At 35.7% G+C, this 16,801-nt stretch overlaps 2 protein-coding genes across 6 annotated transcripts; both read right to left on the bottom strand.

Moving 5' to 3' along the window:
* Nucleotides 1–1,102: 1,102 nt before the first annotated feature.
* Nucleotides 1,103–6,790, bottom strand: LOC111902639 (disease resistance protein Roq1). 5 transcript variants are annotated; one of them, XM_042897024.2, is made up of 8 exons: nt 6,605–6,790; nt 6,015–6,087; nt 5,890–5,948; nt 4,901–5,487; nt 3,201–4,308; nt 2,818–3,033; nt 2,024–2,740; nt 1,103–1,916 (listed from the first exon to the last, which is right to left on the bottom strand). In XM_042897024.2, the coding sequence occupies exons 4-8, from the start codon at nt 5,398–5,400 to the stop codon at nt 1,359–1,361; spliced, it is 3,099 nt and encodes a 1,032-aa protein (XP_042752958.2). In that variant the 5' UTR covers nt 5,401–5,487; nt 5,890–5,948; nt 6,015–6,087; nt 6,605–6,790; the 3' UTR covers nt 1,103–1,358. The 5 variants fall into 5 exon arrangements, with proteins under 5 accessions (XP_042752958.2, XP_023754219.2, XP_042752959.2 ...); XM_023898451.3 differs by having other exon boundaries at nt 5,890–6,087; XM_042897025.2 differs by having other exon boundaries at nt 3,201–4,260; nt 5,890–6,087.
* A 1,923-nt stretch (nt 6,791–8,713) lies between these two features.
* Nucleotides 8,714–12,355, bottom strand: LOC111902621 (TMV resistance protein N). Its single transcript, XM_023898434.1, has 3 exons — nt 12,101–12,355; nt 9,443–9,502; nt 8,714–9,160 (listed from the first exon to the last, which is right to left on the bottom strand). Exons 1-3 carry the CDS (start codon nt 12,353–12,355, stop codon nt 8,714–8,716), a joined length of 762 nt encoding a protein of 253 aa, XP_023754202.1.
* Nucleotides 12,356–16,801: the final 4,446 nt, after the last annotated feature.

Genomic DNA, 16,801 nt, shown 5'->3' with positions numbered 1-16,801 from the left:
AGACGACATGTCGTCTCTATAGCTCTTCTGGTCAAAGGAAGGGAGTCAACGTTTGAAAACCCTTTACGGACGACATGTAGTCTGGATAGGTCGACTTTTGGCGACGACATGTGTCGTCTGGATAGGAGTCGTCTGCATAGCACAAGATTCTTGTAGTGACTCTTTTATGATCATAAAGTGTTTTTTTTTTTTTTTTTTTTTTTTTTTTTTTTTTTTTTTTTTTTCAAAACTTAATCCCAAATGCCCCCTAAACTATAGTTGTCGGTATGATGTGCAACTAAAGTATAGTTGTGATATGATTGTATCCTCTTGTTAGTATGATGTACCCCTAATTAATGGTTGTGATACGATTGTATCCTTATGTTGGTGTGTTGAACACCGTAAGCATGTATTAAAAGTCTTAAACACAAGAAAAGAAAATTTGGTTTTACTTTATACTAATTTTGGGGCATTGCACTTCGGTTTCACTTCCTTTTAGTTCATCAATATTAATTCAAGTTCTTACTTTGAAGACCCGATCTTTAGTCCTTGGATCAACATAAACTTGTTTTTTTAGAGGATCTGTGAGGCTAAACTCAGTGCAACGTTGTCCTCATCATCTTCATCAAAGTAATCAAAGACAAACCTCATCTTTCTATTATTGCCTTCACCATCTTCCCTTTAACTTCATTTGCTGTATCTTACTACTATCATTTTCTATTGATTCTTAGCAAGAACTTGAGCATCATTATAAAGAGGAATGACTATCAGATTTTATTGGGGCAAACTCTGGCTTTGGTTTTGTTTATGCACAAATCCACATGCTAGCTACTGAGCCTTAAGTCCAGCAATAGGTTTTATCATTTTGGGCTTTCTTTTTGTTTTGAAATTAATGAATTTTTGATTTATATGGAACTGCTTTCACCTACTGTTCAAGGGCTTGTTCTTTATGACTTCCATTTTGAATATCCTTTCCCTGATCAGATTTAGGGCTTGATTTCTCAACCTTTTTTTTATATTGAAATGACATTGAGCTGATTATAGGTGTTCCCCAGCACTGTGTTTCACAAATTGAAGATCAAACAACCAGAAAAAGTTGTCGAAATGTACTAGAATCACATAATATCGTTTCAGAAAGGCAAACATATTACCATACACTTTTAGATCTAATTAGTTTAGATGTAATCGGTATCAACAAAAACAACCATGAGTCCATGATCAATTAACAGACCACTAATAAATTGAAACTAAAGCTACTCATGAATCTATTATCAGCTCAGGTTTTGGTTGACAGTATAACAAATTTATAAGAGTAAATGTTACCACCAATAATAACGCACAAGAAAAAGTTATTCAATACCTGTGGGAGAATGGGTTTGTCAGATCCAAGGAAACCATGAAATCTTGATAGAGGAGTTTGAATCATGTTGTAGGGTAAATGTCTTTCTATCATTAACTTCCTTATCCCAAAATTCTGAGCAATTTGTTGCAACTGCTGCTGTTTGCATGGGATCATCTTTAGGAATGAGTACAACTCTAGCTCTAAACCTATTCTGAGCTCTATCCAACAACAAACTATCCCCCATAGAAAACGAAATCATATTGTACGTTGAATTCAAGTACCCTGTGCGCCTCAGTGAACTGAAGGAAACATATCCTACATACGTGTCATGAAAAGAAGACTCAAGTGTTTGATTAGATTCCTGCCAGAACTCAGATTGAAAATCTTCATCTACACCCTGCTTGATATTTATATTAAAGCGCTGATACCGATTGTTGCATTTAGCGAACATCAAAATCCCAGAAAAGTGATTGTACCAATTGTGTGGAAGCAGCATATTATAAGTCTTCACCCAGTCGATCCAAACTACAGACGTCCCCATCCAAATGTCAATGTTTGAAAGGTTGATACTCATAAAGTAATCTTTGGCATTACCCTGCCACAAAACAAACACATTCCATTATGTGTCACCTGTATTCTTCTTATTTTTGGGTTTATATTATAACAATGAATGAAAATGAAAATGAAAATGAAAAGCCAAACCTGGAGCATGGTGTTTAGTAATATGTCACCATCAAGTGGACCAAGTTTGTTGTTCCCCCACAATGAGAATTTCCACAACCATTTACAGTTTGAAATATCTCCAAAGCTTTCAAGTGAGTTACAATCATCCTCTATGACAACAGCTATACTTGATGGCAGCTCCAACAATTCTACAAGATGGAAGCAGTATTTTACATTGAGACATTTCAGTCGAGGAATTCGACTAAAATTTAATCTTGAAAACTTATTCCCATGTAGATCGAGTTCTTGCAAGTTAGGAAACTCCCAAAAACCAGTAGAGCTGATGTCTCCATCTCCCAAAAAGCAACCACTGAGATCCAACTTTCTCAAGCATCTATTAAAAAAGCGTAGCCCTATGTGGTTTATGTTGTGAGGAAGAAAAGGCTCTGGGAGATGTTCTACATTCTCCATACTTTGCTGAATCCTTGAAGAATTAAAAAGTCGACTGCACTTTGAGAGTTCAAGAGTCTCAAGTTTCTTCGATCGGGTAATGGGTGGAAGCATCTGAAGATTGAAACAACCGTCTATCACTACGTAAACTAGCTTTTCCAAATGCCCAAATGATGGATGAATTTCTATTAATTTTCCACATCCCCTAATCATGAATCTTTCAAGGTTCCGAAGCCCATCAAAATTAGGTGTCTTCGTTAGGTTTAGCAATAGATCAAGCTTTATCGTCCTCAAATTTGGTAGATACTGTAAACACAAGTGAACATAAGTTAAAAGTTTGCTAACATAATAAATTCATTTTAATCATTTACGATAACAAGTACCTTATAACCCTCCCAAATTTGTGTTTCCTTGAGGCCAGAAAATATAAGACAACACAGCTCCCTTGGTGGAAAATTTTCTGGTAATGTAGATGCCAATCCAAAGCTCACATCAATCCACCGAAGTTTCTTCATGTTTGCAATGACCTGAAGAAAAACTTGTAATTCGCGAGTACTTCTTAGACACCAATAATTTATAGCTTCAATCTTGTCAAGGTTCTGGGATCAAGGAACGGAATGGTGTCAGGATATAGTTAAAAGCGCTCATTAAAACATATATATATATATATATATATATATATATATATATATATATATATATATATATATATATATATATATATATATATATATATATATCATGAAAAGCTAGTTTTAACAATTACCTCCATTGCATCCATAGCACATATATTTAAAACATCTTCCCTCTTCCAAACTCTACTATGTTTTTCGGGATTGTTAGGGTGTCCCCCTCTAACAATGTAGTGTGCCATTTCTTGTACCAAATCATGCATACTAAATCTTTTATTCGAAATAGTTATGAGAGCTTTTTGTATCAACACCTTTATGCCTATAACAGGGTGAAAACCACAAGCATCAAGTATCATCAGCATCTTTTCATCTTTATAATCATGCCCTCTGAAGAAACATGCAATATCAAGGAACAACTCTCTCTCCACAGGTGTAAGTCCATCGAAGCTGATTTTTAGCTTTTCAAGTATATTAGCATCCGGGATTTCTTTCAATCTAGCTAATGCACTCCTCCATTCATTCATATCTTTGTCACATAAGAAACGACCAAGAATTCTAAGTGCTAATGGGAGCCCACAGGCATAAGAAACCACATCTTTTGAAAGCAACTCATAATCTTCTATAGGATTGTGACCTCGGGGTGCATGCTTACAAAAAAGCTTCATAGCCTCGTCATTGTTTAACAAGCTAATATTGTGTATCACATCTACTTTGTGTCCAGTTAATATATGCTCATCTCTAGTTGTGATTATTATTCGGCTTCCTTCACCAAACCAATCATGTGATCCAGCCAACTGTTCTAGGTGCTCAAGGTTGTCGACATCATCAAGAACAATCAAGACCTTTCTATGGTGTAACCTATCCTTTATCGTGCGCCTTCCTTCTTCAACTCTCCCTACTTGCACTAGCTTTTGTTTCAAAACCCCAGAAAGAATTTCTGCTTGCATTTTTTCAAGACCATTCTTATTACTTGATTCCTCCCGAATATTTTTTAAAAAGCAACAACCATCGAACTTACTAGAAATTTCATCATAAACAGAGGATGCAAGAGTAGTCTTACCACCACCCCCAACTCCCCATATCCCAATCATTCTCTTCCCACCAAACCCAATTTGTATCGTTGACATCAAATCTTGCATGCGAGCCTCTACTCCAACCAGGTTGTCATCCACACTTGAAGTTACCGGATACAACCTATGTGAAATTGTGTCAACAATCTTTTTGATGCATTTTGACTCGTGCCTGCAAATTGGATATATATATATATATATATATATATATATATATATATATATATATATATATATATATATATATATATATAAGGATTATTAAAAATGCTCACAATGACAGATAGCCTTATCATAAACTACTACCCTAGACACCGTCTACTTTGTGAGTTCTTAGCAAACATGAATCTCCGGTAGTAGTGATTATAATATTTGGCGCTTATCAAGTGATCTAGTTAAAGCTAATTAAGGTCATCAACATCATCCAGAATAATCAAAGCATTTGTATGACAGCCTACTTATTATCATCACTCTGTACTACCTGGTGCGTTTTCATAATAGCTAATAGAACTTCTTCAGATCATACTTGTTGTTTCCCTTCTAAAATATAGATATTTTTATTGGTGTACTGCATAGCACGGGTATAATTATTTTCATCATTAATTCTTTATACATAACTAGTTGTTCTCTAGAAACATGTATCATCAAGAATTTGGCTTTATCCTTTTAATAACTTATAAGGAATCAGTATAAATGACTTATAGTAGATGAGCACACATATTTTAAGCATAAAAAGTACACAAACCAAGAAAGAAATTAATTACCCGTTGGCAATGTGTTGGGGTTCCCATCCAGAATGGTTACTTGCATCCACAAGTGCTTTTCTCCAAGATTTAACCTTGGTCTGGTTTTCCAACTCATGTTTAGCAAAAGCTTCTCCATATTTTCGTTTTTGTTTCCGCACTTCAGAGGGATCCACATCATAGAATATGGGCATAACGATTTGATCTCTCGTATCCTTGCACTTCATGATATGTACAAGTTCATCTAAGCACCATGAAGAATCAGCATAGTTTTTAGAGAATATGATGACAGCAATTTGTGATTCTTCAATGGCCTTCTCAAGGGATGGGGCAATTGATTCTCCCCGAGGAAGTGTTTCATCGTCCTTGTAAGTGTAGATCCCCTGTTGTACAAGAGCCGTGTAGAGATGATCAACAAAAGTCTTACGAGTATCTTCTCCTCTAAAACTAAGAAAAACATGGTACTTCCACAACTGAGAAGAAAAGGCCATAGCAGAAGGAGATGAAGATGAAGATTCCATTGATATGTTGATTTGTTGAGATAGACTGTATGCAGTTTGAGTACTTCAATGATGAAATATTATAACTGCGGTGTGAGTTTCCACTACCTGTTATCATGTACAAAAACATCTTCATAACTCATAACTGAAGTAATTGGTTGCCATTTACAGAACCTCATAACCAGTCCTTAATTGTTTTTTTTTTTCGTTGTTTTGTCAACAAAAATTCCTTTGATAAATAATGCAAGTTATGAATTTATGATTCAAAAGACGGATATGAACTGATGTAGGTGTTGTAAGTTGTCACACCACATTATACAAATTCATGTTTTATTATTATTTCTACATTGGGATTTTTCTTAAAATAAGTGGATGAAATTTCCCAGCAACACCAAGCTTTGGCAGACTCCTTTTCTAAACTCTTCAGTTTGCAAGCTTATGCATCAATTTCCATAGGATTAGTTCCTTAATTTTTTATTTCAACATGAACTGATTTGAGTATGTAGATACCTTTCCTCAAACCCTTCACTCTTCTCTGTCAATTCTCTTCAATGTCCCAACTTTAGATCCTTAACACATGTTTATACCTAATAACCACGCGATCAACATGAAAATGAAGTGTTCAAATAGTTTACCTAATCCTGTGTATTCCGTTAGTTAGTGCCGTATACTTAGGCCTTATTCCCCCTTCCTACTGTGTATAAATACCTGTACAATTTTGGTATTCAGAATTCAATTCAATCAATACAATTACAACAGTGTTCACTTATAAATACCAAACAAGCATCTTAATCACTAACCAGCCTAAATTCGAAACACCAGAATGGTAATCAGTAAATGACTGGTATCTTTGATCTAAATATAATGTTTCGATGTCCCCTCTTAAAAGGATCGTTTAAATTCCCTATTACCCTGTTTGATTCTCTTTTTCTATCCACAACAAATACACATTCTTAGATTCATTTTCCCACTAATTCCTTTCGTTCATAACATCCACAACAGCTCATGAACTTCACAAATTGTTTAATTTTATCATCTAACTACACTAATTCAAAAACTTCAAAAGTTTGACTAGATTACGTCAAAATACGTTTCCGACATTCCAGATCGACATTTTTCTTACCCGTTAATAAATTTACTCAATAAGTCCTATAGAATTTTATTAACACATCCATTTATTTATTGACAAATTATTCTTCATCAATTTATCAGTTTCAGAACGTACCTCAAATTCTCAGCAACGCAAGATTTTAGCAGACTTCCTTTGTAAGATTTTACTTTTCAATCAACTCACCGCTTACACTTCAATTCCCGTAGAGTTTCTTCAGTAATTTGTTCTTTCAGCTGGGATCGAACTGAGTAAGTTAATTATTTCCTCCAGCGTTTCGACTCCTCTCTCGCCTCACTCTTTAGATAGATCGGTCAACGAGGGAGTCAAAATAATGACATAAATTTATTCAGGTTTAGAAGTTTCAATATTTAGTCCCCACACTTCTCCATTTTACATTCTTACCTTCAAAACCTCAAATATACTTTCAAGTTTAGAAGTTTCAACATTTAGTCCCCATACTTCTACATTTTATATTTTCACCTCTAAAACCTTCAAAATTTTCACGTCCCCAAAAACTTTGCTTTCAAGTTTAGAAGTTTCAACATTTAGTCCCCATACTTCTACATTTTATATTTTCACCTCCAAAACCTTAAAACTTGATCACATCCTAAAATATAATACCTTCAAGTTTAGAAGTTTCAAGATTTAGTCCCCAAATTTCTATATTTTACATTCTCACCTCCAAAACCTTAAAATTTGATCACGTCCCAAATAAGTATTACTACTGTAGAGGCTATGCGGTAGAAATTAAACTATTAAGATGCTTGAATGATTCAATGTTGTCTCTTAAGAGTTGCAGAACGAATATGCCATTCGAGTGATATTCGTTGGTCGAACAACCTATTTAGGCATATGTTCATGCCATGTTTAAGGATATTATTGTTTCTTTCTTAATCAAATTTTATAAATCATAAATCAATTTTAATTTTTAGAACATAACAAAAAAAACAATATCGAACTTCATAAATTGTAAAGCCATATTAAGAAAAAAAACATAAAAATAAAAAATAAAATTACCATTTTTTAACACCCTTTGCTAGGGCTTAATTGTAAAACCCTTTTAAGAAAATAGTTTAGTTTTATAATCCAAACTTGCATTAGTTTAGAGTTAAGTCTTGTAGAAATAGAACAATCCTAAAAGTATAAACGATTTCAAGTTTAAAATAATAAAGTTGTTTACAATCAACACATTAAAACACTTGTTCAACTCACCACACAAGTTGTCCTCTTTTCAAAATCCAAGCTAAACTCTTCTTCTTCTCACCTTTATATTCAACCCGAGCATATTTCAAAAAAAGGCTAGGAAATGGATTTGCTTAGTAAGAATACCTGATGTGGATTCACTTTGAATAAGATAGCAATCTAACTTACTAAAATCAGCCTCCGATAAACCATTTATTATAAAATCAATTTCCAAAAGATGTAGGGGTTCATGACCCAAATCTTTTCAAAACTATTTCACTGATATTGGACTTTAATTACCCAAGACAAACAAGTTTGACAAGACTATTTCAATAAGTTGGGATTTAGTGACCCAAATCAAGTTAAGCTTAACCATTTTGGGTAAGTTGGCTTTTAACAACCCAAATCAAGTTAAAGAAACCATTTAAAATAAGTTGGGATTTAATGAACCAAATCAACTTTCCAAACAACCAACTACCTTAAATTGTGTTTGTGTGTGTGCGTGTGCGTGTGTTTTGATTGAAAGCACAAGTTCAATAAAGTAAATCGGTACCAAGGATCGTTTAATGGTAATAATGCAAAAAGAAAAGGTTGAGGGAGAGAACTAGGAACTGTCAAATAGTCAAAGAGAGAATGGGTTTACAAAATGACTAAGAGGATCCTATAAAATATCGATAGACGAGTTTGAATCATGTTGAATCGTAAATGTCTTTCTATCATAAACTTCCTCCTCATCCCAAAATTGTAAGGAATTTGTTGCCACTTTTGTTGTTTGGAACAGATATTTTTTAGGAACGAGTACAACTATAAACTTGTAATCGTCTCCATACAAATTCTCCTTATCATGGGAAAAAGAAATCATATTGTATGTTGAATTCAAGCTTGTGGTGTGCCTTAGTGAACTAAAGGAAACATATCCTACATATGTCTTCTCTTTGTCCACACCCATCTTGATGATTATGCCAGGTTCAGAGAATACAAATTCCCATTGGATTTGAGGAACATCAAAATCCCAGAAAAGTGATTGTACCAATCGTGTGGTCACAATATCTCATTCAATCTAGCCAAGACACTCCTCCACTCATTCATATCTTTGTCACATAAAAAACGACCCGGATGTCTAAGTGCTAATAGGAGCCCACCATCATAAGCAACCACGTCTTGTGAAAGAAGCTCATAATCTTCTATAGGTTTGTGACCAAAAGGTGCATGCTTGCAAAAGAGCTTCATAGACTCATCATTGTTTAACAAACTAATATTATGTATCACGTCTACTTTGTGACCGGTTAATATATGTTCATCTCTAGTTGTTCTTATTATTCGACTTTCTTCCCCAAACCAATCACGTGATCCAACTAACTCTTCTAGGTGCTCAAGGTTGTCAACATCCTCAAGAACAATCAACACATTTCTATGTTGTAACCTGTCCTTTATTATGTGCCTTAATTCTTCAACTCTCCTTACTTGTAGTTCCTTTACTTGTAGTTCCTTTTGTTTCAAAACACCACAAATGATTTTTTATTGCAATCTTTCCAAACCATCTTTATTACTTGATTCCTCCTAGATATTTTTACAAAGTAGCAACCATCAAAATTGCTAGAGATTTCATCATAAACAGAAGAGGCAAGAGTTGTCTTACCACCACCCCAACCCCCCATATTCCAATCATAAGCACACCACCAAACCCAATTTGTGACTAACTGACTTTGATATCAAATCTTGCATGCGGGACTCTACTCCAATCAGGTTGTCATACACACTTGAAGTTACCAAATACAACCCACGTGAAATTGTGTCCACAATTTTTTTTTGATGCATTTTGACAAATGCCTGCAAATTGTATATATAAGGATCATTAAAACATGCTCACAATAACAAATATCCTTATCATAAACTACAACCCTAGACAATGTCTATGTTATGAGTCCTTAGCAAATGTTAATCTTGGGTAATAGTGATTAATGATTATAATATTTGGCTCTTATCAAGTAATCTAGTTAAAGCCTTTGTGTATCAGTTAAGGTAAATAACATCATCCAGAATAATCAAATCATTTGTATGACAACCTACTTATTATCATCATTATATACTACCAGTTTTAATTTAAAAATAGCTAATAGAACTTTTTTAGATAATACTTGTTTCCCTTCTAAAATATAGATATTGTTAGTACTGCATAGCACGAGTATAATTATTTGCATCATTAACGCATTATACATGACTAGTTGTTCTAAAAAAACATCGACCATCAAGAATTCGACTTTGTCCTTTCATAGATTTTAAGGTATAAGTATAAATGATTTACAGAGTTATAGTAGAGGAGCAAGTACATTTTAAGCATAAAAATGTGCACTAACAAAGAAGAAAATTACCCGTTGGCAATATTTTTGGGTTCCCATCCAGAAAGGTTACTTGCATCCATAAGTGCTTTTCTCCAAGATTCAACCTTGGTGTTGTTTTCCAACGCATGTTTGTCAAATGCTTCTCCGTATTTTCGTTTTTGTTTACGCACTTCAGAGGGATCCACATCGTTGAATATATATAGGCATAACAATTTGGTCTCTCGTATCCTTGCATTTCATGATATGTGCAAGTTCATCTAAGCATTATGAAGAGTTTGCATAGTTTGTAGAGAACATGATGATGGCAACCTATGATTCTTCAATAGCCTTCATAAGGCATGGGCCGATCGATTCACCCCGAGGAAGTGTTTCATCGTCCTTGTAAGTGTTAGTGATTTAGTGTCACCGTGTCATTTTAAGTAACTGGAACTAGCATGTGAGCTAAGGGGATTCATAATTTGTACTCTAATATATGTATGGAGTAGTGCGGAGTGCACGCATCTATAAGATCGAATTAGAAGCCAGTTCGACGACTAGTCGGGGTCCGGGGGCAGCTCCCCTGGGTCCGGGGTTTCCAAAGGGGTAGCGCCCCTTTGGCGGGGTGTAGGGGCAGCGCCCCTAGCAGGGTCCAAGGGGCATTAATATTACTTGAGGGTGATTATGTTAAAACTAAAGAAACTCGTTAGTTTTGGTAACCCTAATCCGGATTAATATTACTTGCTTCCAATGCAACTAATAATGGCCCAACCCTAATGAAACCCTAATCTTGTTTAATATATAAATGACTCTTTTTATACAGAAGAGGGTTACGGTGTTTAGCTCTCGTTTTTCATCACACATTCATAGAACCCTTTAGCATATTGGCTTACGTTTTCTGTGCCTAGAAACGTAAGCGTCCACTTGGATTATCCTAGGCTGAATTTCTTGTAATCCAAGCATAGTGTAGAAATATCAGTTCGAAAAGTGATATCACGACCCAAGTTGGTATCCAGATCTCCACCACAAACCATAAATTTCCCTACAATAAGTGTAGATCCCTTTTTGTACAAGAGCATTGTATAGATGATCCACAAAAGTCTTACGAGTATCTTCTCCTCTAAAACTAAGAAAAATATGGTACTTCCACAACTGAGAAGAAAAGCCCATAGCGGAAGGAGAATAAGATGAAGATGTCATTGATATGTTGATTTGTTGATTGAGATAGATCGTATGCTGTTTGAGTACTTCAATGAAATGAAATATAACTGATATGTGAGTTTCCGCTACCTGTTAATATCTTATCATGTAGAAAAACATTGTCAGAAATCATAATTGATGTAACTGGTTGCCATTTAGAGAACCTCATAACTAGTATCCAATACAGTGTACCATGTTTAGAACATAATTCCAAGAACAGATAACTTAGATTATAACATAAAAACTTCAAATAATATGTAATATTCCAGCAACTAACACTTCAAAATTCAAAACATAGAAATTGAAACTAAATACCAAGAATTAAAAAACAGTAACGGTAACAGTTTGAAAAAAACAAAAAACAAGAACATTGACACCTAAAAACTTGAAGCTAATCTATCCTTTTCCTTTTTCCATTTCCATCGGCATCAACATCATCTCCCTCTAAGTTCTCCCACTACAAGTCTTCATATCTTGTATTTGGCCCTTCCAAATTTGTATTTTCTGGATTCAAATACCATTTCTTGGTTGGACATGCTTTGTAATTTTCAGAAAAACGTGACTAGATTCGAATGTTTGAGTGGATAAACACCAACTTGTCTGCCCTTTTACAATTTAAATGATTTCTTTTCACATTGAGAATATAAGAGTATGTACTCCAGTTTCTTTCTGTTGAGGAGCTAATAATGGGCTGTGAGAGAACTCTTATGGAAACATTAGCCAATTCTGGAGTTTCTGAACAGTAACTTGGCCACCAATCAATCGCGTCCATAGTTATCGCATCCATTTGTGATGATGCCATCAAATAGAGTCATTTTCTCATGTGAAATGTTGCAAATTGCTCTCACAACATCCGATATTCTTCTTGACTTTCAGATATTCTTTTAAACACTTCCATGACTCCAAGTACCACTTCTTTATCTAAGTTGGGTGATTTTCTAGCTATTCGACCAGGTGTTGAAATTGAAAGATAACCTATATCATAGAATCGTGGACATAAAGCAAATCCCAAACAATGTAATGGAATCGTCATCTTCTCCCACCGAGCAAGCAATATTTTTTCAATTGCAGGATTGTAGGAAGCATATTTGTTATTTGACATCACATCTTTAATTTCACCTAACATGTCCATTTTTGTCATATATTTTTCCCATTTTTGCTCCATCGCTATCACAAAAATTTATCAACAAAAATAGGTTTTATGATGGCTAAAATGCTCTCCAGATCCTCCCAAAACTCTTCACTTCTAATAGTTTTAACAACCTTTGATCCTATAATCCTAGTATTTTCATCTCCTTGTTTCACCCAATCTCACCAAGAATTAAGGGAGGTGGTTGTAGACAAAGCTTTTCTACAATCCATTAACCTTCTAGATAATACATAATGAGATGCAAATCTCATCTTTTCCACCTTTAATAACTCGAGAGTTGAGTTATCTCTAAACATGGTCAAAGCATGATTGTGATTAAGAAAATATTATACAACCACTTTTCCTCTTTTATATGTTGTCATCAACCAATAAAACGAATTTGCAAGATCTTTGAAAATCAAATTCAACGTATGCACACAACAAGGAGACCAGAAAATGTGTTTGTGTACCTTTTCTATTTCCTTCCCGGCAGCCTTGCAATACGCAGCATTGTCTGTAACAACTTGTAGGACATTTCTTGGTCCTACTGTTTCGATGGCTCCAAGCAAATAGTTTGCTATTGCAACTCCAATTTTCTCCACACCAGAAAAGTCTTCTACATACATGAACACCGCCCCACGACTGTTAACAACTATGACATTAATGAGTGGCTTGTGCTTTACGTTTGTCCAACCATCAGAAACAATTGAAACACCTTGCGTATACCATGTATCCTTTATAGGATTTAAATCCTTTTCTACATCTCTATGGCATTCATCAAGTAGAACCATCCTTGCTTTCTCGTTAGAAGAAGGCTTCTAATTGGCAAGTGCTTTGTTGATAGCACTAATCATCTCCAAAAATTAGGGATTACGTAGCACATTAAACAGAATTCCATTTGCGCAACGCCCTCTCATGATCTTTAAGTCAACAACGCTTCTTTCCATTACATCAAATGCATCTTCAATAGGTTTCTTAGAAGAAGAGGAAGATTTTTTTTTACTGATTATAGAGTTCTTTAAAGCACGGGACACACCAACCTTTTGTAACGACCCAATTTTCAAGTCCAAAAATTTCATTTTTAATTAATCGACTTGTAAAAACATTTATAAGAAAACATCATCTAATCATAACTTTTCATAAAAACCACAACTCATGCCTGAAACCATTCACAAAAGTAAGAATAATGTCAGAGTACAATCCCAAGAAACTCCAGTGCGGAAAACCAACATGTTTGTGTATGATCTACCGATACCGCGCCAGCTCCTTCCCCTTCGCTGAAGAGGTGACTAAAACCAAAAATGTAAACTGTAAGCACGAAGCTTAGTGAGTTCCCCCATCGTACCACATACCATACAATCACATAACATATTTACTGCCAAACAATTCTGGGGTGCCGACCTACCCGTACGGCCGTTCTGGGGTGCCGACCTACCCGTGTGGCCATTATGGGGTGCCGTCCTACCCGTGTGGCCATTCTGGGGTGCCGTCCTACCCGTGTCAAGCCATTCTGGGGTGCTGACCTACCCATGTCAATCCATTCTGGGGTGCTGACCTACCCGTCAGTCCTAACAACCGACCCTCGGAGACTATTCCACCCCTACTGCTACTATCACATATATCATAACATAACATACTATCAGACATATCTGGGGTATCCGAACTACCCTTCGGTCCTAACAACCGAACTTGGGGACTATTCCCCTCCTACTACCGCCATCACATATAACATACCATGCCAGCATATAAACATATAATCACATACTGTCAGACATATCTGGGATGCCTGACCTACCCTTCGGTCCTAACAACCGAACTCTACTACTATCTCATATAACATATCATGCCAGTATATAACATATCAGGTAGTAGCAAACCTAGATGATATTACAAAGACAATCATCTAACATACAACTCCTACTGGTGGGCTGACATTTTGACCGTAGACCCACCGCTACTGGAAGGTAACTCACCTCGAACAAGTAGTTGCTGATAATCCGTGTGGGAAGTCTCTGTCTGCTGTTGCTCTGGAAATCCTCCGGCTACAATCCCCACAAAACATTCAGTCAGAAACTGACATCTACTCTTAGGGTAAAATGACTATTTTACCCCCAATCAAGTCCAAGTCAAAGTCAATTTCAAGTTGACCCGACTCGCCGAGTTAGGCCGTCAACTCGTCGAGTCCCTAACCCTTTACACGACCTCATCCATGATTCGGCTCGTCGAGTTTGGCGATGACTCGACAAGTTCATCTTCTATATGAACATCGAACGATCCTTCATCCGACTCACCGAGTTGTATGAACAACTCATCGAGTTCACCTTCATCTGATGAACAAGTTCTGACCTCAACTCATTGAGTTGTATGAACAACTCGTTGAGTTTGTCTTCAATCATAAGGAGATTGCCTTGGACTCGCCGGGTTTGTTCTAGCACTCGTCGAGTCCCATGAACTCCAGGTCTAAGGCTAAGTCCAATGCGTTGGGTCACTCCTTCTGACCTTCTACAGTCCTTCTAACACACAGTTGAGTTCTTTAGACCTTCAACAGATATGAGACTTTATGACTTGGACTCGCCGAGTCCCAAGAACGGACTCGCCGAGTCCCAAGAACGGACTCGCCGAGTCGGTAACGTCTACACCCTAAATCCTCGATTTCTGATGTACAACCTTTGACCAAAAGATAGATCCAAGCCCATAGGCTCGATCTAGCACGTAAAGTTACAAACTTTATGTGCATGCATGGAAGAATAAGCCCAAATGGCTCAAAAAGGAACTCCCAACATGCATGAGGCTTCCCATGGGTTCTAAAACAATTGCTTTTTGCCTTAGGATCCCTCAAGAACCCTGGATCCGAAACCCTAGCCCTCAACCATGCTTGCAATCATGGTTGGTTGCCAAAATGGCTCTTAAAAGCCCTAACTTCCTTCAAGAATAGATCCATAATAATAATGAGCAAGGTATAAGCTTTATACCTCAAATACACTGTGGAAGATGCTCCAACTCGGATCCCTCTAACCTCTTCTTGTTTCTTCGAGCTTTTTCTTCCTTTCTTAGATCACAAAAGCACCCAAATCACTCAAAAGGCTTTAGATTTTCACTCACACGATTAGGGTTTGCTATGGGGGTCTTCTGGGAGTAAATGGGACGAAGGGTAACTGAATGAGATGTTTAAATAGGGTGCAAATCCTAAGATTAGGGGTTTTGTCCAGCCAGGGCCTACTCGTCGAGTCCGGGACTCGACTCGCCGAGTCTATCACTTAATTCCCGCATCCTGTCCCACTTCTACTCGGCGAGTTGGTCCGTCAACTCGCCGAGTCCAAGGCAAAAAATGCAAAACACTTAGTTAAAAATATAAAAAGAATATGTACCAAGAACCAGGTGCTACACCTTTCAGCATCTTGGACTTTGTTAAACAACCTTTCACGTTTCTCACGATCATTTAGTATAACCGGACACCTTCTAATTTCTACGGTCTTGCCCAGCATAGCACCAAAAAAGTGTACATGTATCCGGTGGTGGATTTAGAAAAATAAATTAGGGTATGCATTTAAATAGTAATTTTTTATCAATTAAAAATATGTTGTTATAAAGGGAATTTATTTAATAAAGATCTTGAATTATATAATGAGAGAAAATTACACTTTGTGATTAGGAATTTAGGATTTGTGAGATTTTTAATTTTGGTGTTTGTTAGTTTTTATTAATTATAAGTATAAGTATTTACTTTTTTTTCTTCTAAAAAGCGTCAATCGCCTCAAATGAAGTTTGTCAGGCCAAGTTTCCGTTTTCTTAGATTGAAGTTTTTATTTAGCTATGCAATTAATTTGGAAAGAGTATGCATTCTTAAAATATACTATATTAAATATATTTTTTTTCAATAGAAAATCAATACTTTTAATAACTAGCCAAGGGTATTCATTTGCATGCCCTTATAATACTCTAAATCCGCCTCTGCATGTATTCGCGTATAGGAACTAGTGAACTGTTGTTTGCAATGTTTACAAACCCACTTCTTTGCACCCCTAGCATTCTTGTTTATTGCAACAGAAATAATGTTTACTTCCTGCAATAATGGCTTGTCATCCTTCACTTCACGAGTGTTAACTTCTTGAATATCATTTATAAATGTGTTATCTTCAATGCTATTTTCATCTTCATCTACTTCAATATGCTCTATGTTATCCGTTGATCAGACATATGTTTACCAAATACCATTTCTTTTTCCTGTGAAAACTACCTTTGCCTTTTTGTTTCTATTGAGAATATGTGGTAAAAAAGAACAAGAACAAGAACAAATTTCACATTTCATATTCCATATTTCATACATCAAAAAATAGTATATATATATATATATATATATATATATATATATATATATATATATATATATATATATATATATATATATATATATATATATATATAAACTAATCTCCAACTCAAATACATCAAAACAAAAACAAATATAGTCGGATTATATTT

Source organism: Lactuca sativa, chromosome 8, assembly GCF_002870075.4.
Source record: "Lactuca sativa cultivar Salinas chromosome 8, Lsat_Salinas_v11, whole genome shotgun sequence".
NCBI lineage: Eukaryota > Viridiplantae > Streptophyta > Magnoliopsida > Asterales > Asteraceae > Lactuca > Lactuca sativa.
This window is presented reverse-complemented; position numbering and strand designations above follow the sequence as displayed.